This window comes from Lissotriton helveticus, chromosome 1_1 (assembly GCF_964261635.1).
Source record: "Lissotriton helveticus chromosome 1_1, aLisHel1.1, whole genome shotgun sequence".
Lineage (NCBI taxonomy): Eukaryota > Metazoa > Chordata > Amphibia > Caudata > Salamandridae > Lissotriton > Lissotriton helveticus.
Window position 1 is genome coordinate 1,836,143,947 of NC_136057.1, and position 23,815 is coordinate 1,836,167,761.

Here is a 23,815-nt window from a genome sequence, read left to right on the forward strand (position 1 = left end):
TTTAAAACCTGCACTGTTCCAAAAAAATGGAAGCTAGCTATAGTACAACCGCTTCAGAAAAAACCTAACCTCAGTTGGGACAAGCTGGATAACCTAAGACCCATATCCCTTCTTCCCTATTTGGCAAAGGTGGCGGAAAAGGTGGTCAATTCTCAAATCATGACCTTTGTAGATGAAGCTAATCTTCTCCACCCCACGCAGTTCGGATTCCGACCCCGCCACTCTACAGAGTCTGCACTGCTTTTGGCCACCGAGATTGTCAGGCAAGGAGTTGATGAGGGTCAAACTATGGCACTCATCCTGCTTGACCTAAGTGCCGCCTTTGACACTGTAGCACATTCCATCTTGCTACAGTGTCTCAACAAGGGAGGAATCAAAGGGAAGGCACTTAGATGGCTACAGTCTTTTATGACGGAAAGAGGCTTCCAGGTCAGACAAGGTGAGTGTTACTCCGAACAATTCCATCTCGATCAAGGAGTTCCCCAGGGCTCTGCTCGACCTTGTTTAACCTGTATGCCTCTCCTATAGCAGCGATTGTAGAGAAATACGATATCCAACTCGTATCCTATGCTGACGACACACAGCTGGCTATCTCCCTATCACGGGCGCCCGACACCGCAGCCGCCAACTTCAGTGCTTGCATGCAGGAGCTTGCCTCCTGGATGTCTAACAACTGCCTGAAGTTGAACGGCTCCAAGACTGAGGTGCTTGTGGTAGGGAGTGGCCCGTCTGTGTGGTCTTCAGCATGGTGGCCCAATTGCTTGGGCCCTACACCTAGGCCTGCACAACAGGCCAAAAATCTAGGGGTTGTATTTGACCATGAGCTATCATTCACGCCCCAAATCAACAGGGTTGTGGGTATGTGTTTTGGAGTTCTTAAAACCCTACGTAAGGTCCTTGATATGCTCCCTGTTGGAGACAGACAGACCCTCGTACACGCCTTGGTTACCTCGAGACTAGATTATGCTAATCTGCTGTATCTGGGTAGTACAGTCAGTAACATCAATCGTCTCCAGGTGCTGCAGAATGCAGCGGCCAGGATGGTGTTGAGGCTCCCGAGACGCACTTCCTCCAAAGCAGCCTTAAAATCTCTCCACTGGTTACCAGTCTCTCAAAGGATCAAATTTAAGGCCCTATGTGTGTGCCACCGGATTTTAGGAGGCAGGGCACCCATCCCTCTCAACGGTCTTATTACCCCCTATAGACCTGAACGTACGCTCAGATCTTCGAACACTGGCCTTGTCAAGGTTCCTAAAATACGCAGAGCCCGGATGGGGGGAAGATCGTTCCGTTTCCTTGCAGCCAAGCATTGGAACTCACTGCCGATTGAACTTCGTCTCGAACCCTCCGAGACTATGTTCCGCAGAGCCCTCAAAACATACCTGTTCCGCCTAGCATTACCCTAGTTCCACCCCCTCACTCCTCTCATTTTTAGCAATTCAGCGCAGGGACACGCCGGTGAGCGTAGCTAGCGCTTTATAAAATTCCAAAATAAAATAAATAATCTTATGGGTGACCAGACCACAGGTTTGGCAGTGTGGCAGCAGAGCAGATCCGGTGCAGCACCGCCAAACTCGTAATCAGGCCCTATGCATGGAGGGGCATTTTTTGGTTTGCTTATAACTTTGGCTCATTAGACAGATCTTCACAAAACTTTCCAAAAAAAGGGGCCGATTATGCGCCCGCCATCGCTGGTGGAAAAGGGACCGCCCGCCATAGGTGCGGCGGTCCTGCAAAACTAATTAGGATGCGCCCGCCACACTGGCAGCACCCGCCACAATGTAAAAACACATGTTTTACATTTGCTTGCACAACATGGCAGGCACCGTGCGGTGCCTGCCACCTTGTACATGCAAATGTAGGGGGGTACCATAGGTACCCCCCACGTGCAGCACTCCACCCTCCCCACCCCCCTGGGGGCCCACAACGGCCCCCGGAAGGCATTTTCCTCCTGTCTTTTTGGGGCGGGAACTCCGCTGCAAAAGACAGGCATCCAAATTACCACAGCGGTGCCTGCACGGCACCGCCTTCATTGACCCCTTGTACCTGGTCCCACGAGGTAGGCGGAAAAGGTCTGCCGAGGTACCTTTACCCTTCCCACCACCATCCTAATTTGGCGGTGAGAATTTCAAGGGTGATGGTGGTAAATCCGCGACCGCTGGGCTGGATTTACCGCCATCGTAATCGCCCCCAAAGTTCTTTCACCTCAGCTCTTTTTTGGAAAGTTTCAGGGTGATCCATCAAACGAGCGCTCATAAATATTGGGCTGCCATTGCAGGACTTTGTGGACTTACCCTCTGTCCTGAAAATGAGTAAAAAAGAAAGATTTATGGGGGCAGAGTAGGTATACCCTGCTCCCCCCAGCCCTTTTAAAGAGGGGTGCCAAAATGCAATTTTGTTTGTTGCTATTTGGGGGGACCCCTACTGGATCATGGCAAAAAGGTATTTTTGTTAAAATAAATATGAACCCTAGGATGAGTCAGGGCCTGTTGTTTGGGGGATGGAGGTGTGCCGGCCCTCCTCCTCAAGCCGATTTTGGCTCAAGGGGGACTGCATATATATATCTAGAAAAAATACTTACGTACCTCTATCTCTACCTAGCCCTGAATCTTAAAACCTCCTTACCTCCCTTTACCTCTTCATGGCCCCATAACCCTTAAAACTCCTTACCCCATTTACTTCTACCCATATCTGAACCCTAAAAAGCCCTTACCTCCCTTTACTACTCTTCACTGCTGAAATCTAAAAAGACCTTTCTTCCTTCTACCTCTATCCACTTCTGAACCCTAAAAACCCTACCTCATTTTACCTCTACGTGTCCCCTGAACCCTAAATAACGCTTATGTCTCTTCATCTCTACCCACCCATGAACCTAAAAAACCCTTACCTCCCTTTTGCTGTAAATATCCCTGACCCCTAAAGATCTCTTATGTTTCCTTACCTTTAGGTACCCCCGAACCCTAAAAACCTCACCTCCCTTTACCTTTCCCCACCTCTAAACCCTAAAAAAGGTGAGCCTTAAATACCATAGTTTTAAATGACGTTAACAATGTCTTTAAAAAATACTTGCCTGCCTAGTTAAGTGCTGCATTATGAACAGGCCAAAAATTACCTGCACGGTATACTTACCTGTGTTGTACTGACTTACTTTGGAATGTTCCTAGTAATGGATATTGCATGGCAAACGTCACATACCCCATAGACAGACACATACATATTCACCTGCCGAGAAAGCCATGAATGCCTCTCGCTTCATAAAGTTCCCATCTTTATCCAGGAAGTGCTGAGGGTAGAACTGGTGAGGCTTTTGCCAAACGGTCTCATCCTTCAGCACAGAGGACAGGTTGGTGATTACAGTTGTTCCCTAAAGAAAAAAAACAAGACCAGGAGAGAAATGTTTCTGTTTAGTTAATTGTAAAAGGTACTCTCCAATTAAAGTGACTCCTGCCTTTCAATGGTCTAAAAGATGCAAATCCAGCATACATGGCCTGGCACGGGTGAGTAGATCACTCTAAAATGAGCAGGAAAAGATTGGTATAAGATTTAGGGCCAGATGAACGACCATTCAGTTTAAAGAATTGCAAATTGCGCAGAATGGTGACTCGCAATTTGCAACTCGCTAAACTGAATGTACAACAGTGTCTCAGACACTGTTTGCGATTCCCAATTGGGTCGCAAATAGCATGCCTCATCAATATTCATGAGGCAAGCGCAATTAGCGACTCTATTGGGAATGACTAGAACTCACAGGGATAGTGGGCTGCTGGGGTCAGCCGACAACCATGTCTGTGACTGCTTTTTCAATAAAGCAATTTATTTTTCTAAATGCAGACCGTTTTCCTTAAAGGAAAACGGGATGCATTTAAATGAAACTTTTCAGTTTCATTTTTTAAGGGCAGGCAGTGGTATTTTCGCACCCATTTGCAAAATAGAAGAGGTCCCCAGGGGTCCCCTTCCTTGTTTGCGAGTGGTAAACTGTGGTAAACTGTGATTGTTTTCGCGACCACAAATGCAGTCACAAAACATACATACGTTGGTGTTAGACTCGTTATTAGGAAGAGACACCCTTCAATACCGAATCGCAAACCATATTTTGCGAGTCGCTAATAGGTTAGCAACTCGCAAAATATGAGATGTGCATGGGCAGACCAATTTTGCATTTGCAAACGGGCCGAATTCCCAAACGGGCCGAATTCCCGTGTGCGACTGCAAAAAAAATCGTACATCTGCCCCATAGTGTGGAATAAGGTAAATAGGTAGCAACCTAATAATCCCGATGCAAAGCTTTGTCAGGATAAGGATTACTGTAACCCATTCATTGGGTTAAAGGTTGGTGACAACCATCCCCTTTATATCACTTCCATAAACTTCATAATGATTCAAATTCTTTGATCCTGGGTGTGCATCTTCTCACACCTTTTTACTTTCAGGGCTGTTAAAAGTAGAAGTGTGAAATGATTCCATAGAGCTTGTTGTGTCCTGCAGTACTTTCTCTTGATCTTGTGACATCCTACTGAGTTTGGGTTTGTTCGTCTCTATTGTTGGTATTGTCTTCATTTGTTGCTTACTGGAACTGGTCATCAGTTCCATTGTTCTGGTTTCATAAAGGAAACGGTAGTGCTTTGCAGTGTTCACCAATTACCCCTTTCTCTATCTCTTGTATCCCAGAGGAAAGCCTCTCCATGTCACTTCCCGTTTTAAGCCCTTGTCCGTGAAGTTCCATTAAGTCCACTCAGCCATCAACCTGTGCATGTTGTCATGCCTGTTAAGATGTATTCTCTCACCTCTAGCTGTAGCTTGATGACTCTTGTCCTTTCCAGGCCCAGCAAATTTGCTCTCAATTTTCTAATTCAGTGCTGCTCTTCATGAGGAAGGAGGGTCAACCAACGTTTCACTTTTTAGCCTTGGAAAAATCTAAGAGCAGGGGAATAGGTTTCAGCTCTAATATACTGAGATCAAATCAATTTATTATGGAATCTTTGCAGCCACCACCTATCAGCTTCTGAGTCGTGGCTAAGGGGAGGGTTTGAGCATTTTCAATCGTTTTAAAAAAATCTGTATTTTCAATGTTGCTTTCTAACGCAAGCTGTTTCCTGGGTCGGAGACCAATATGTGACCCATTGGTGTGACTATTCTTTTCTAGCCTTTATGCTCAGTTGGCATCAACTGCATTGTATTGTATTTTGAAATAATGTGTTCCTGCTTGTTTCATTTACATTACATTAGCCCTGTTTATGACTGCTCGTCACTTCCAAATTGTGTGGTAACTATTGTTACTGGACATATCAAAAGTAGGAGAATTTATTGCAACCCCGAAATTTTTCATCAGGTATATTTCAGCATTGCAAACCTGGTGATATTCAGCATGCGAAAACTACCCTCTAGATAGTGAAAGAACCATGTGGCTTTTGGTGAGAAAAGAAAACTAGGACTCCTAGATATGTAGCACACCTGGCAGATACCGCCCCTGGAATAATGGTATTAATGAGGAACAGTTTGTGATCACATGGTGTTCTTTTTTAAAATGCACTAGGTGTTTCTGAACTAGGGAAACAAGGTCCAGATACAAAAAGCACTGGTTCTGGAAAACAGACATTTCCGGGATTCGTATGTAGGTAAGTAACTCTTATAGGATTATAAATGTAATTAGAATATAGGTTCTACAGTGCTGGTGATAACATGTAACCTTCATTGAAATCTCTGCAATTTCAACTTTTAGGCTTACATTATCATGAACTGAACGAAGTTGCACAAGCTTTTTGATAATAACAACACGGTTTGGTAATGAGACAATCTGACAAAAATCATGGATGTTCAATCCGTAGTCCTCTTTGTTTTCCCATCCAGGTGGGAGTGGGGGCAAGAAGGTATACAAGACCAAATTGCAGAGTCACTGTCGACTTTGCTACCAGGTCTGCTTTCTGGCAAAGGTGATACTATCAGAAATGCAAGAGGACCAGCAGCCTGAATTAGGGCGGCAGATCTGTTCCCGTTTATTTTTGGAAATGGTTTAATTGAATTTTAAGTTAACATAGGAGTGTCAGACAAAATAAAGACAGTGATACTCGCACACTGCCCCCCTCACCACCAACCCGAGATTACATGTTGCGCACACGGTTCGTTAAGGCGAGCTTGTCAGTTGCATGCCACGGTTCCAGGTGACCAGGCTTCCTTTTTTCTTTGGCCTCTGTGGACACAGTTCTATTTTTCCTCACTTCTCTTCTGTTTCCATTTTTGAATAGTCACATCTGCACAAAACCCTCAGCTAAAACATGCCATTGTTGCATGGGAAGTCCACAAACTGTTCCTGAAGTAAAGGGAAACAATCTTAGGGCATTAGAGATATTTCAAATGTGGTTCCCCAAAAGGTACCCCAATTTTGAGGTACTATTCCAGAAGCTACATTGAACTGGCATATGGTCTGGGAGGGAGCAACAACTTAAAAAAGGCAAAACTCATATAGTCAAGGCTTGAATGAGGACCATGTTGTGAGGTATGAAGTTAAGCATGATGGTGGTTCATGGCACTGGTGTACAGGGGCCAGATGAAGGTGGTCACAGTAAGGGACCACATCACAATCCAACAAAGACCTGCTCACCCTCTGCCCCCACCATGCAAACAAGAGCCATAGTGGGTGAAAAAGCAGCTGGTAATGTGGCCTCAACTGTACAATCCAGTGGAACATAGACCGCCAGACTGCCAGAGATATTTCCTCTGCGGGCCAACATAAGCACTAAAGCTGTCTGTCATTTGTAAAAGAACTTCACTTTAGTGGTTTACATGTAAACTAATTTTATCCAGCTAAACCCTTTTCTGCAGTGGTTTCCATATCATCTGAAACAATACTTCTCTGCAGTGGTGTCTGTGTAAAGGATTGGCTCTGTAAAAGTATTCTTTGAAATGCCGTAGATTAATTTATAACAAATGTGAACTTTAGGAATCAAACAACTTTACAAAGTAAGTAATGGACTAGTACCTTAGGGATAAAAAAGTCTTGGATCCAGGTATCTCTGTATGTCATATGTGGCAAAGCTACTGGAAGGATATCTCCATAGCGTTGGGTTTCAAGGATCACGGCATTGGTGAAAGGCATACTGGCTTGATCGTCCATGACAGGACGCCTATTCGGTCCAATCACTTGATCAATTTCCTGGTGGACTTGACCTGCACACAATAAAGAACACATTAGCCAGGATGTATGAATCTCATCTGTACTCAATAGATTTCATCTATGCATTATCAGGTGAAATATGTGTTTGCTGATACAAACAGATGTTTAGCCACTTACTTTTGTGAAGCCACCATGAGCAATATGGTCATTATTCTTATGATTATCCTGGACTGATTCAAAGATGAATCTCTGCTTCACCGACTATCTCTGGATAGACTGACTGTGCCGGGGACTGTTCTTCGTGTGAAAGTACTCTCCAGGCTGTACTGAGAGTGCACTCACTGCAACACTCATTCAAAGTACAAATGTTCTCATCATTAGCTGAAGTTCAACCCACCTTGAAAAATGTAACATACAAATTCTGTCTTTTATAATATCCATATTTGTTTACATCTAAATTGGAAGATTCAGAAACTGTCTGAAATGGCTCCATCAATTTAGAAAAAGGTAGACTTTTACATGGCAGAGGAAGGGCCAATAAATTTCAGCAAAGCAGGACAGCACCACTTGACCCAAGTACTTCTTTTAGTCTGCGGCCTTGTCTGACATACAGAGGCCATATTCATCTTTTCTTCTAGCTGGCTGACATGATGTGAGAGAATAGGGTGCTGCAAGAGAGAAGGTCAACCAAGATCCGCATTTAAAGGTGTATCGCTAGGTCGGTCAGACGCATTTTATAATGTGTGAAAGGGATGTGGCAAGAGGAATGAAAGATTTATTATATGGGCAGGCACCCGTGACCTTTATTATGTGTGTAGGTTTTAGGGACATTTAGAACGTGGGCACGATGGAATATTTCTTGTGTCTTTTGTGTTAATGGGAATTTATTTTATGGGAGAATTCTATGTCTATTACATCGGAAAGCTTTAGCACTTTTATTGTGCAGCCAGGCTTTATGGCCAATTATTTTGTTGAAAAGCTTTAGCAACATATGTGCTTTGGGCACAGTTCAGGGAAAATAATGCTGTGTGCAGATTTTATGGTCAATTGGTGTGCAGTGATTAATTAGAGCTGGTGGTTAACGATTGTGACACAAACACAGGGGATACTATAAGTCTATAAAAAGCTCAATATTGTGTGTCAACTGTGGATAGGGGCATGCATGGACTGGTGTCTGAAAGAATAAGAAAGAGTGTAAGAACAGAACATAAATACTCCCATCAGCCCGCCAATTGACGGAATCTCGTCATCTGGGATTTTTTTGTAAACAGACTGGTATCCGTGAGGTCTCACACCTGATGATGTTGTGAGAAGACCTACCAACAGATCCTCCAGTGACAGAGAACAAAAATAGATAACATGGCTAGAGGGGAGAAGTTGCAGTGAAAAGTAATGAAAGAAAAAATGTGGAATAAAATTACCTGATGTGATGCCAAGACAAAAATACTTTATTGGTGGTGGGTCATCACAAGGGTAATATTAAAAGCAACAGTATAAAGATAGTGTTAGAGCAAATATCACTATCAATCAGATGGGGGCGGTCGACATGTTTCTGCCTAACAAGGCATTCTTCAGGACCTATGATTCAAGATACTACTGCAACAGACACTATACAAGTTAACAATCACTTGATAGAAAAACCACAATTCTTGTGGATGCCTACCGTATACCTTATAGTAGGTCAGTAGATTCTCACCTGTATTCAAAATATAAAACAGACAAAGGACACACATGCGAAAATTATCCAGGAGCAGCATTGTGTAAATTATACAGTACATATACTGGCTTCAAATCTTTGTTCAAAAGAAACATGAAACAAAACTCACCCAAATGTTTTATGGGGGAGGGCCTCACCTCGCCTGGCGCTCGCTCAGGTCTAAAAGAGGCCCCGCTCTGAGGAAGTAGAAGAAAGGTAATAACATACCAAATTGTCAAATGACTAATTTTTGGAAACAACACAACAATGATTAAAAGGGGTTGTTATTTAGATTTCCTCAAAATACCTATTCATAAACAAAGAACAGTGGACCAGAGAGGCGCTTCACAAGTCAAAGAGACTAACTAATGACACTAAGCTCAGACAAGGAACTCCACACAAGTATGCTGATGGAGTAAGAGAATAGACCCCCCTCTCCTAGCAGGCTGTCTAAATAAATGCATTCCCAAAAGGTAAAGCCAGCGTAAGGTGAAAAAGTCGCTGTAGCAAGGTCTGAAAAGGGAGGAGAAGCGTGCAACCCACCTGTCCGTCGGTACCTCGGGCTTTAACTGAGCCGAGGGGGAGGTACCAACGTCAGTGGAGGCGATGTTTAAGAAGCCCGTAGGCTGACCACAGTGGGAACTGCTCAAACCGGCTGTTGTCTTGTCCAATCAACAGCCGGTTTGAGCATTAGTTAGTCTCTTTGACTTGTGAAGCGCCTCTCTGGTCCACTGTTCTTTGTTTATGAATAGGTATTTTGAGGAAATCTAAATAACAACCCTTTTTAATCATTGTTGTGTTGTTTCCAAAAATTAGTCATTTGACAATTTGGTATGTTATTACCTTTCTTCTACTTCCTCAGAGCGGGGCCTCTTTTAGACCTTAGCGAGCGCCAGGACGAGGTGAGGCCCTCCCCCATAAAACATTTGGGTGAGTTTTGTTTCATGTTTCTTTTGAACAAAGATTTGAAGCCAGTATATGTACTGTATAATTTACACAATGCTTCTCCTGGATAATTTTCGCATGTGTGTCCTTTGTCTGTTTTATATTTTGAATACAGGTGAGAATCTACTGACCTACTATAAGGTATACGGTAGGCATCCACAAGAATTGTGTTTTTTCTATCAAGTGATTGTTAACTTGTATAGTGTCTGTTGCAGTAGTATCTTGAATCATAGGTCCTGAAGAATGCCTTGTTAGGCAGAAACATGTCGACTGCCCCCATCTGAGTGATAGTGATATTTGCTCTAACACTATCTTTATACTGTTGCTTTTAATATTACCCTTGTGATGACCCACCCCCAATAAAGTATTTTTGTCTTGGCATCACATCAGGTAATTTTATTCCACATTTTTTCTTTCATTACTTTTCACTGCAACTTCTCCCATCTAGCCATGTTATCTATTTTTGTTCTCTGTCACTGGAGGATCTGTTGGTAGGTCTTCTCACAACATCATCAGGTGTGAGACCTCACGGATACCAGTCTGTTTACAAAAAAATCCCAGATGACGAGATTCCGTCAATTGGCGGGCTGATGGGAGTATTTATGTTCTGTTCTTACACTCTTTCTTATTCTTTCAGACACCAGTCCATGCATGCCCCTATCCACAGTTGACACACAATATTGAGCTTTTTATAGACTTATAGTATCCCCTGTGTTTGTGTTACAGTTAGATTGGGGGATAGGATACTAATCAAGTCTCTAAACTTGTCTCCCCTACAGACCCTTTTTGTACAGGTGTTTTTGTCGGTTAACGATTGTGCCCACTGCCACTCATTTGTGAGGACCAGCGCTTATTTTTCTGCATCGGGCATTTAACCAGACCAAGATAGGAAAAAAACACACAAAGGAGAAAGGAGGAGGAAAAGAAGACGAAAAAACGTCACAAAGGGAGAAAGCAGTGACTGGCAGGAGTTAGACAAAAAGGCGAGGAGTGTCTGCTAGTGGTTTAAATAGGCATGAGGGGAATTCATGACTATGCAGCTTGGTATTCTCTGCTAGCACCGGCCGAAGGCTTCTGAGCAGAGTTTTGGACACTGGCACTCATTCTATTACAATTTAAACACTGGCTATAAAGAAGTGTTTGTGGATGTTTATTATGGGGCTGAGTTTAGGAAGATTAATATCCTCATTATGAATGGCCAGTTCTTTACCGATCATTGTGCACACTCCTGTTTGTGCAGGGATCAAAATTACACGTTTTACAGAAATGACTGCATGTTTCCCAGGTAAGATTTGGCAGGTCAAACCTGCCAAAATCTACTGAAGAAATATGCAGTATATAATAGGACATGCAGATTTTTGGTGTGGGAAGCATGACAATCTTCATAAAATGCTACCATTTTAAAGGGTTAAGCTTGTGATGGGCACCTGATCAATTCTCATCCCAGACCTATGGGATTTTAACAGGTGCACTAACCATAACATCTCCCACTGCCTACTGATAAGGAGGTCCTTTGAGTTTGGGCTGAGTTTAGGGTCAATTTAGGTTTGATTGGATACCCCCTTATAAATTGTGATTCCTGTGACAACCTCTCTTCGCGCAGGGGTTGCAATTATAAGTAGCACAATGCTTATTCAACTGGTAAGTGATAGGCACACTCCCATTACATGTCTGGAGGTCCAACCAGCTAGCATTTAACTGAGAAAAAAGGGCTAGTATTTACCGAGACCTGCAGACCCAAGTGTACGTTTTACACCTCTCGTACTTTGACCGAAGTTTACACCATATGTCAACTGATGCCAATATGTACAGCGCTAAGAAATTATATTTAAAGTGGACTCGAGCTTTCTTTCGGGTCGGTCCCATGGAGAACTGTGGGTGCACAAGAGTTTTGCTTTCCAAGCTCTTTGAAAATAGCTGGAGTGGTTGGAATGCCTGTTCCCCTCAACTTACCATGCCCATGATACTAGTTGGCCTGCTCTCATGCTATGGTGTCATACTTTATTTCACTTTGATATCCTAGTCTTGTCAGATGTCTATCATTGATGCTTTCGACGGTGCCTTGTACTTCTCTCCATCACGTTCCTGTCACTTGGTATTTTATTCTATATGCCCACATCCCCTATTCATTACTTGCCAATTTTTGCTAGTATTGCGTCCCCTCTCATTTCAGTGTCTGGTTCACATTCCCCCCAGATTCCTGACTGCGGTTAATGGCAGGGTCGTATATTGCTCCTGTTCATCTACCACTTATTGAAATGTATTTGATGGTTTAATGCCATCATCCACTTTGCAAGAAAATATTAAATATATTAACTCACACATAGGTAGAGCTAATATGATAAATGGAGTTTAATAAACAACCTGACAATTTCTTTAATATATCTTAAATACCTGGGGCACGTACTTGTTAAAGACTACTTACACTCATTTTTGTCTTAAAAATACTAGGTGGAAGATGCTGTCACATATTTATTGTAGCATGAGTATTTTGAATATGAGGTGTTGAACATACAGTGGACTGTGGATGAGCGATTTGGTTGCTGTTATTCATGTATTTTAGTTCACTGCCCTTGCTTCGGACTCTGCTTCACCAAAGTTCTACAACTTGTGACAGAGTACCTAAGAAGGGTGACAATGAGACCTGGACAACAAGATCTTCCTTTGTCAGGCCGAATGTTATCATCTCAAGAATCCTTAGCAATAAAGGCATTCCAGAATGCAGACTTGTTTGATCAATATTCCAAAATCAGTTCCCTGCATGAAGAAGGCAATGGATTTTATAGGATTCAAAACTGATTCAGCTTCAAGGACTTTACATCTTCCAAATCCAAGGATAAATACTAAAAAGAAAGTGATATCCAAGGCCTTCTTGGAAAACCAGAGCTCTTTGAGATCAGTGAAACCAGTTTCCAATTTATAAACTTTATTTCGATTTCTTAAAAAAATAACAAAAGTTAGAGCAACATAGACATGGAAGCCAGACAGACAAAACCATGTAATCCTAAAACAGGAGACTTATTGATTGAGAAATGTAAAGCCAACACCCTGGACGTCCTACGTAAAACAATAAATACATTAAAAAGAATTTAAAATAACCCCATAATGTGGGAGCCTAATAAAAAAATAAAACAAATTGGCATTAACATTCGAATTTGTATATACAGTGGAGTGGAACCACGGTACAAGAAAGTGCATTGTGCTATAAAGGGGATACGGGGGTACGGAACAACGTAGACAGTTACATACATCTTATTTTCTTCCATCTAATCACCGGTACCCAGCCCAGAAACCTTGCTGTAGCAACCACAATCGGGCCTTCCACAGAAGTTTTTAGGATTCTGAAGGCCTCACTTCTGGACCTAGTGCCCAGACTAGAGCATGCGGGTTTTAGCCAAGTGCGTCTGGGTTTGGTATAGGCTTGGCATACAAAAAACATTTGAGCCAGCGTTGCAATCATGTCTGGGCAAAACGGAGAAATGCTGGTATTTGTATTGCTCCATTTACAGGTGAAAGTATGTGTGGGAAAAGATCCCACCCTAATCTGGTGGAATAATTTCCTGTCTCGTGTTGAGGTGATTAAGTGCCAATACCCCTCAAACTTGGGCTCATGTTTTAGTTTGAGGAAAGCTTTAGTCAGAGTACGACTGGAACCAAATGCTAACCGTTTCATGTTAATCAAGTTCAAGTAGGCTGCCTTTAGCTCTAGTTTGCTTGGAAATACACTTCCGGCTGGGGGAGTCCACAAATAGCTCATCCCCAACTCACATCATACATTTTTAACAGAACTGAACCACACAATTTTCTTGTTAACATCTAGATCCCTCACTTCAAGGAGGGCCTGGGCATAATGTGCAAGCTCGGGAGTCACCCAAAGCTGCCTCCAATATGCTAAAAGCCTATAATGAGCCACATCCCTTATTGAGTGGCAGCCCTAATCCAAAAGAAGAGGAAATAATGGAGTGGATTGGGGGAGGCCAATTAGCGACCTTAAGAATTAATTCTGGCCCACCACTAAGGTATCCAGATTGGTATATCCCCACAACTGCACCCCATATAAAATTGAGGCACCAATTTTTGGATTATAAATCTGAAACACAGGAGCTATTGGTTTAGCATGTGAACATCTATGCTGCTTAAGCAAGGCACCAGATAGTTGGGCATGATTAACAGAGAGGCAATCCAATTGTGGCTTCCAGCTCAGTTTTCTATCGATCAAGACCCCTAAATACTAATGTCACCAATAACTTTTTTAGAATTGTGCAAGACCATATATTTCGTTTTGTCGACATTAACAATAAGGTCGTGGTCTGCACAAAACTCTTCAAATCGTGAGAGGGTACATTGGAGCCCCTGTCTCGTTTTGGAAAGAATAAGAGTCGGCGAACATTAGTAACGGGGTCTTGACCCCAGTTAAACCCAAAGCATCTGTGGGAAAGTCTTCAAAATAATTCACTACCCCATTCATGTACATGGAGAAGAGGGTAGGTGCTAGGACGCATCCCTGTCTTACCCCCTTCTCGACTGAGAATTTTTCAGTAGTGCCGCCTGCCGTGTCCCATCTGACCTGGGCAAAATTGTCTGTATGTAACTTGACCACTAGACCACTAGAGCCAAGAGTTCAAGCGGCATTCCCAGCTTAAGCAGGGTGTACAACAACTTAGGTCGCGGGACCAAGTCAAATGCTGACTTCAAGTCTACGAAGGCAGCATAGATAGTACCTTTCCCCAGGGTTACAGTGCGCCAGTATATGAGAATAAACTTTAGAACCTGGTCCACTGTGCTGATGCATTGCCAAAACCCCGCTTGCAAATCAGAGAGGATATGACAATCCTCCATCCATGCCTGAATTCTACCTAGCACCACCCTAGCTGCAACTTTTTGGATGCAGTCAATCAGGCTTATGGGCCTGTAGCTACCCGGTATTGAGCGATCCCCTTTTTTGTAAATAGGAACAATTACTGCTCCTGCCCAAGAACTGGGCAACCATGCTCCTTTGGCAATGGCATTCAGCAAAAGTTGGATATACTGTGCCCAGGAATTGAGATCCTGAAGGAACAGGTCCGCGAGGATGCAGTCTAGTCTGGAAGCCCTACCTTTTGGGGCCAGGAGAAGGGCATTTTCCACTTCTTTTTTAGTTATATATATGGCGAGGATAGAAGACGGCATTACAAAATTATCTTGGACTGGTGAACCACTTGCAAACTGGCCTTTGTAAAGGTGAACCCACTAGTCAGGTGCCACGTGATTCTTTGGAATTATACTTGAATCCCCACTCCCCCACTTCACCAAATGCCAGAATGCGGTCATGTCTCTCCCGGTAGAGACTTTAAGCAGGTCTGCCCAGTGTGCTTCATCCCGGTCCCTTTTGGCCTGGGATTGTGCTAGCTTATAGAGCGACCTTTTCTCTCTAATTAAACCACCGTATTTGCTCCTGATGGCAGCCGCTAATGATCTATAAGCAATGCGGCAAGAAGAGTTATACCAGACAGCAGCCTTCTGGCATGAGGGTTTAGCCAATTTTTTAGGTTTAGCAATAAAAAAACTTTTAAGATCATTAAAAAATTGCTCATGAACCTGAACAGCTCTAGAGGTGGATAGATCATGCGCAGCATCAGCCTGGAGAGTAGCTATGGCATTGGTTAACAGTATACTAATTTGATTCAAATGGTCTGCCTTATTTATCACATTTGACCATTTAAGGTGTTGTGTGTCATTTGTCAAAAGAATCTCTATATGATCAGCATGTGGTAACAGATCCTCTCCAGAAATTGGATGCTGATCCAGCAGGGAAAGAAGCAAAGGATTGTGGTCAATTTCCGGGCGAGAGAAAACCTTCATGTCTATCAGATAGGTCCAAAATTCCTTGTTAATAATAAAATAGTCAATGCGACTAGTACGTTGACCACCAACGTAAGTTGGCAAGCCATTTTTGTCTGATATGGGACGCCCATTTGCTGCTCGCACCCCATGTTCTTAACATAATACTTTTAATTGAAGTGCTGCGCTAGACCACCTTTTTAATGGCATAAGATCAAGAGAGGGGATCGACCATTTTTCATCCTCCTCTACACTAATATGCATATCTTGGAAGTCCAGGGGTTCGAAAGTACAATTAAAATCTCCGGCTATTATTATGTTGCTTTGGCCTCTTTGGTTTGTTAAAAAATCATCAAGCAATGCTATAGTGTTTGAGGCCTTCCCACCCTGCAGACCCCTGGAGTAAACATTAATTAGTAGGGCATCAGAAAGATTACCCTGATAAAACCTAATAACGAGAATGTCCCTAGAATCAATGTAAATCTCCTCTACCTTATAGTGGAGGGACTACCTAACCCAAGTTATCAAGCCCCCTTTGGGCCTACCCCGTTCTCCCTGTTCCGCACTTTTATAAAAATTAATATAACCTGGGCGGAATACCTGATCCACTGCCCACGTCTCTTGGAAGAACAAAATATATTGATCCTCAATAAATGAAGACCAATCAGTTGAGGCAGTTTTGCTTACAAGTCCCGCAATATTCCAAGAAGCGAGTTTTAGGCCAACACAATTAAACCTTGGGAGCTCCAATTCTTAGATGAGGGCTTGGGGAAATCCTATTCACAAGAGAGACAACAACATGTGAAGTGGGATTCATAGTGGGAAGCATACCACAGTCTACATTGCTTTTTAGGCCAAAAGGGTCTAACCTATTACACTGAGGTGGCCCTGAGGAAGCATGGGAATAAGGAGGGTCACTTCGCGTGGGGGACATTGCTAGGTCGCCTACACTCATAACAGCCTCTGGGGATGGGATCTTTTCACGGGCGAACAAATAACCCAGTCAGTCTATGTCTTCCCGATTGGAAAGTGGATTGTAACTGTTTTGGGTGGGAACATTAAATTCATCAGTTCCTGAAGAATAAAGAATAGCTCAGTGGTCACCCATCCCGATGGACAATGTTGGAGGGTTCCGATAGAAAAACCCCAATGGTAAAACACTGATGTCTTCCCCACTCAAATGCCTCGACCCTGCCCTATCTACAATGGTTTTAACTAGAAGGGGGGACCTAAAATTCAACACTACACAATCACCTCTACGAGTTTTTGGCAAACTCCCAATCCATGGAACTCTGCGAATCATTTTAAATTCCTGAAATAGGTGACTACCTAGCCCAGTTTTATTGTTTAAAAAGTGAAGGGCCTTGTTCCTCAGCAAAACCCAGTTTTCCCCATTGCCAGATTGTATTGGGGGTACATTAGATAATATAATAGTGTAGGGCGTAGCATCGGGGGTAGATTAAGGCAGTCATTTTGGTTAGCCGAGCCACCCCACTTCCTACCTTTATTTTTGCCCCCAGTTGGTTCCCTCATGGTGGCAGCCTTTGGAATGCTAGGAAGTGTACAACTGGGGTTCACAAACGGGGTTGGCACAACTAAATTAGCACCTGCAGCAACAGCAGTAACAGATGAGGTTGTTGCTGTGACTGGGATCGTGTTGTGATCGGGAAACATCCTTTACAACGCAACTTTTACCACGCAGTGCTTTTACATAGCAACTTTTACAACGCAAACTATTACAACGCATTGCGCTGGGGGGCGCTCTAGGATAGGGAATAGATTTAATTTACTATCCAACACCTTCCCTACTATCCACGGGGACTGGAGTTGGAATAGTAAATTAAACTATTCACTATCCAGCACCCCAAAGCGCTATGCGTTGTAATGGCATGCGTTGTAAAAACTGCGATGTAAAGGCATGCGTGGTAAAAGCATGCGTTGTAATGTCATACATCCGTTGTGATCAATAGGGCCACTAGTAGCTCCTTTGGGAGAAATGGGTTTTGGGAGAGAAAGCTGATGCTCGATTTTGTCCAGTCTTAAATCAATGTCAGACAACTTGGAAAATAAAGGTTTAAGCAGAGCTGTAAGTCTATTTTCAATTTTGGCTAAAATACGGACTTCATAATCGCATGACACGTCACTAGGTCGGGCCTGTGCACTGGTCTCTAGTGAACTAGATATGCTAGTGTCGGCAATTCCCTGGGAACTGCCTTTGTTACCACGTGCCACTCCTCTGGTCTTAGCCACTTTATTGGCCCGATGAGTGGTAAGTGGCAACCCACCTGCTTTCCTTTTCTTCGCTACAACTGTAGAGGCACCCTCCCTACCCTTTGCCTGTGATAGTCATTGATTGCGAGTAAGGATCTTGGCTGTTGGCGGGGGAGTGGGGATGGGCACACTAACTGTAGTAAGAGGATCAGCTAGTGGTACTATAGGCGACAAAGTACCCTGGTGGTGCGTGCATTCAGAAGGAGGGGCCGAAGTTAACAGGGGACCAACTAGGTGAGCTTCAAAGGGGCTCCAAGGAGAGTCTCCTTTCCGTAAGCTCTATCTCATGCATGAGAACAGATTCGGCCCTTAACAGGAATGCATCAAGTGTGCCTACGACACCTTGCCCCCCCTCTTGCGGTTGCCCTTACTCATATTAGCTGGTAAAGAGATTGAAAAACCACAACTGAATTTAAAGGATAAACCGCAAATTCAATTACACTTCAAAAGTACTGACCAGAGTCAATGCAATGTCCAACGAAAGGGAGGTGGCCCTTACTCCTCTTGGCTACGACGGGCCCGCCCTTGGCCCTGGCAGCTCCCGTGCACGCCCGCGCGCGTGCCTCGTGCTGCGGGAGGCTCAGCGCATTTTTTTGGAGTGCCTCCTGGCACTTAGGAGTGACGCTGCTGGAGTGCGCCTGCGAGGGATGCCTGGAGTAGTGGTTCGGGACCGCCCACGGTTTCACCTGCGGGATGGTCTCCCCAGCAAAGAAAGAATGCAGGTGTGAGGGTCCTCAGTTGTCAATGCCCGGTAAGTGATGTCCCACACAAACAGGATACCAAGAAGAAACACAATCCTGAGCTGCAGGAGGATCATCGTGTTTTTGAGCGCCACCTGGCGCTTAGAAGTGATGCTGCTGGAGTGCACCTGCAAGGGATGCCGGGAGTAGTGGTTCGGGACTGCCCGCGACTTTACCTGCGGGACGGTCTCCCCAGCAAAGAAATAATGCAGGCGTGAGGGTCCTCAGTTGTCAATGCCCGGTAAGTGATGTCCCACACGAACAGGTTGCCAAGAAGAAACACAATCCTGTGCTGCGGGAGGCTCCCACTGGCTGCTCCATGGTCGCTCACACTGCAGGCTACAAATAGCTCATCTTCCGAAGTGCAATAGCAATTGGAAGCGATTCCTCTTTCGGACAAAGCCAAACTGTAACTTCAGTGGGGACTATAACTAATGTTATTTACTTTTGGTAAAGCCTTTTTGGGTAGAAACTCTATCTAAAAGCAGATTACCCACCTCATGAATACCCCCCAGACTGTATCTGGAGATTTTTTAATGGCAATTCCCATGCGCATCAGTAGGTGTCATCACGTGGCACCGTGTCGAATCCATACCTCCTTGGATGTGAAGTCGAGACTATATTTGTAATACCTCTGTGAGCCAGCATCAGTTTCTTTTGGATCTCAATCCACACCTCCGGATGCAGAGCTCATAGAAATAAGAAGGGGCCAGTGTGCAGATCTCTAGATGGGGATGTTATTAACGGACTGTATGAGTCTATTCCACAGAACTGTGAGGAGGGTGGGCCAGTGAGGAATCTGCAGTTAGACAGTGTCTCTACCAGAAAAGGTGTTACCAAAGGTAAGTTACTTGTTCTTCTGATAAGACTTTAAACTGCAGATTTCTTACTTATTGAATAGATTCCATAGCAGTACTTCCTCAGGTGGTGGGTTTGTGGAATGGCTCAGGCCAGGAAACGCTGCAGAACATATTGGGCGAAGTGCGTGTCCTGCCAGATTTGGCTATCCAAACTGTATTGTTTTATGAATGTGCGGAGGGACATTCACGTAGCAGCCTTGCAGATGCCCAAGACTGGTGCACCGTGAGCCAACACAGTGATAGCAGTTTCTGCACTGGTGGAATGAGCCCAAAGCATTCCAGGGGCTGTTTTTAGATCACCCATAACAGATCTTAATACATGAAACAGTCCATAAGGAGGAGATGGTTAATTTTATCATCGCTTTCTTCTTTTTTTCTCCACAGAAACCCACAAAAAACTGGTCATCCAATCGATGACTTCTACTTTGATCAATATAAAAAGTAAGGGCCGTCTTTGGATCAAGCTGATGGAGCTGTTCCTCTTTCTTGGGTGGGTAAGGTGGAGTATACAGCCCGAAAGTTGATGGATTGTCCTATGTGGAAAGGCATCATTATCTGTGGCATGAATGCCGCTTTTGTCCGGAGGACAAGCTTGTCAGGAAAGAAGGATGTGAATGACTGCTGGACAGACAAGGCCTAGAGTTCACTCACAAGACAGAAGTTATGGCAATAAGGACTACAGTTTTTATGGTGAGTAGACGTAGAGAGCAGCTGTGCAATGCGTCAGAGGAGTAGGAACAGGTATGTGAGAACCAAATTAAGGTTCCAATGCAGCATAACAAAAGGTGTGGGCAAGAACATGAAGACCAGCCCCTTCAAGAAGCGCATCACAACAGGTGATATGAAAAGAGATGACTAACTAGGCAAATGCAAAAAGGCTGAAAGGTAACCCTTAACTGTTGCCACAGCAAAGTTTTCTTTGGCTTAAGGAAAGACAAAATAGTAGAATGCCCAATAACTTTACCTGTAAAGGCTGACTGTTATAGGAAGAACGCAAGACACATTTTTCCCCTAGTGTCGATCATATACGGTTTTGGTGGAAGGAATTACATGAACCACTTTATGCAGGAGATCGGTAGACAACAACTGCTTCTGTTCCCTCTCCATGCATGGAGGTGCAAGATGTGCAGATTTGGGTGCAGGATCAGCCCCTTTTGTTGCAACGTGAGGTCCTGCAGAAGTGAAGCAGTAGTGGGGGACAGATTCTCATGGCCAGATGTTCTGTGTACTCACTCTCCTTGCTCAATTCGAGGTCACTACAATGACTTGTTCCTGGTCTTCATTGATATTTTTCAGTAATCTGGGCAGGAGAAGCAAGTGCGAATAGGCCTGCAGCAGTCCTGAGAACCAGCCGAGGTGAGAGGCATTCTTAAGGGAGAATCGTTTTGGAAACTCCGACACACAAAAGCCTGGACACTGCGTGTTCTTTGTGGTGGTGAATATATGCAGCCAGAGTTCTCACCATTGTTAAAAGATATCCTGTATTTACTCTGAGTGCAACTGCCGATTGTGATCTGCTAGGCAATGTTGTCTGAGTCTGTTTGTCCTGGCATTTAAAGATTTTGCCAGGTTTTGATGCTCAAGGAGGGGCCCAGAGCCTTCGGTCACTTCCAGAGATGTCTAGCACATGACCCGCCATGACCTCATGCAGTCCTGTTTGTTTTAGTACCACATGGCGGTCATGTTGTCTGTGTGTACCTGTTCCATCTATATAGGTGAGAGGAATGCTTTCAATACCAATTGAATTTTTCAAAACTCCGGCAAAATGATGGAAAGGCGAGTCTCTGCTGGAGATCAGCATCCCCCGATCTCCACCTCTCCAGGATGACCTGCTCAACTCAGTTTTGATGTATCTGCCATGACCGTTAGTTCTGGGTGGGGTAGAGAGAGAGGTCTGTCACCAGTTAAGCTGCCGTCCAGCTGCCCCCACTGAAGAATTATCGCAGTCTCCTCTGACACCTGGAGGAATATGCCAGTTTTCATTGGTGCTGAGTCCACTGGAACTTCAGACCCCAATGCAAAGCCTGCTTAAACCACCTGGCTTGGTTGAAAAGCAAGATACAGGAAGCCTAGAGGCCAAGAAGCCTCAGAGCCACTCTCACTAAGACTCGGGTCAAGGGCAGGAACATCAGGATCATAGACCAAATGTCCTGGACTCAATTTGGTGGAGGAAAGATCAGGATAACCACCATATGTAGAATAGCTCTGATGAAGGAGAGCCGCTGTGAAGAAGCATGTTGTGACTTCTGCATGTTGATACAAAAGCCTAATGATGTCAAGCCCATCTTCAATGGCCAGTTGACGAGGAAGAGGAAGACTGGTATTTCCAACCTCTGCAAATGGGAAGCAACCACCACCATCACACCTTCATGAATACTTGACATGTACTAGTATGGCAAAAGGGAAGCACAAGGTACTGAAAACGCTTCTGCCCTACCTGAAACTGCAGGTAATATCTGTGGGACTAGATTGGTTCTTCAGCTAGTCAGATGACAACACGGTGAGCTGAAGTAGGTGAAACCTTTCTAGATACCTTTGAAGTGGACTAAACATTTGTGCAGCCTCTGCATTAGGAAAATAAAAGGCATTTTATGTGTGGAACTCAAAAGTCCGTAAAAATGCACACATAACTTGATTTCATTCATGCACTCATACATATCTGCCCTTTTGGACTCTCGCAAGAGCCATGGGAATTGAAACTCCCTCAGATCATATTTACAGATGATTTTGAGGTTCCAAAGCAGGGCAAGAGACCAGGCACACACTCACCCTAATAGCACAATTAAGATATCAGAAGAACCAGACAACTCTAGGGACTCTGCTCCTAGGAAAAATCTCTAGGTAGATACCATGGTCTCCATGCTAACATATCTGGGTACCCAAAAGGCTGAATGCCGATCTCTATGGGTTTTGCCCAAATCCAGAACCTAAAGTGGGGTCTACCAAGGTTAGCTAAATAATCCATGGGTTTCCTAATGCTATAACTGGCCGAAACACACTGCCTTCTTATTGCTCTTTTTTCTGAACCCTTAACAATTTGAATAAAAGTGTCCAATTCTCTGTGTGCCTTTGGTGTTGGTGGGTATTAGGCTTGCAATGTGGGACTGAATTCCAGTGACTCACCACGGAGCCTTGGTGCGTCCTGTGCAGCATTTGGCTGTTATGGAATTCTGACCTGGAACTGCAATCTATACTAATATAATAAAGAGAGAGCCCAAACCTTTGAGGCGGGTAATCTCAGGAACCACAGCACCAATTACAACACCCAATACAGCGTTGGAAAGGGCAGTTGCAGCAGAAGGACATAGGCTATGCAGACGCCCACCATATACATTTAAAAGGTAAAAGAACCGTGCCAGCAAAGAAGTCCCTTGTGGGCATGTGCTACGTTCCGCCCTTCCTGCCATGTCTCATATCGTGTGCTAATCCCACCCTGCTCCCTTTAAATACCCCTGCACCCCATAATCATAACCCACCCTTACTCCTTAAAATACCCCAACACCCTTAAACACCCATCTTAACCCTATAAATATACCCTGTACCCCAAAACCCAAACCTATCCCTAAACCCTAAAAATGCCCCTGTACCCCAAAACCCAAACCTAGCCCTGAACCCTATAAATACCCCTGGACCCCAAAACCCAAAAATAGCCCTGAACCCTTAAAATACCCCTGTACCCCAAAACCCAAACCTACCCCTGAACCCTAAAAATACCCCTATACCCCAAAACCCAAACCTAGCCCTGAACCCTAAAAATACCCCTGTACCCCAAAACCCAAACCGATTCCTAAACCCTAAAACTACCCCTCTACCCCATAACCCAAAACTATATCTGAACCCTTAAAATACCCAAACACCCCAAAACATATACCTCAGTACCCCAAAACATATACCCACACTTACCTTATCCAAACATAAAAAAACATGCTTTTACCATTCATGCATTTACAATGAATTTCGTTGTAAAAGTATGCGTGGTAAAAGCATATAAAATGTAATGCCATGCGTTATAATGGCATTGCAGAGTCATGGTACATGCGTAATGAAAGTATGCGGAGTGATGGTATGCGGAAAGAAAGTTGCGGAATAATGGGTGTTTAGCCTACCCCGGTAAGTACATTGGTGGCACGGCGGCCCACATCTCCAGCAACATACTCATATTTTTTCACCACCCCTTTGAAAAATGCACAGGTCTCTCTCATTGATGGCCAGCACCGAAATACACTTTTAGACACACCTCCCGCCACAAGTACTAGAATTGCGACTTTTAGAGCTGGAGAGCTATTTTCGAATCTCGGCTTCAGCTCAACATCCTGTGATTCCAGGCAAATCGCTTTGCCTCCCCGTGCTTACCACAAATGAATGTGTTCTT

At 44.1% G+C, this 23,815-nt stretch overlaps 1 protein-coding gene across 1 annotated transcript in view; it reads right to left on the reverse strand.

Moving 5' to 3' along the window:
- Positions 1-23,815, reverse strand: part of LOC144753573 (cytochrome P450 2D15-like) — a 318,479-nt gene that overhangs the window by 11,075 nt on the left and 283,589 nt on the right. Inside the window, exons 7-8 of the mRNA XM_078641220.1 lie at positions 6,977-7,164; positions 3,223-3,364 (exon numbers count right to left, since the gene is read on the reverse strand). Of these exons, the coding sequence (XP_078497346.1) occupies positions 3,223-3,364; positions 6,977-7,164 (330 nt within the window). The remainder of the gene's footprint in view (positions 1-3,222; positions 3,365-6,976; positions 7,165-23,815) is intronic.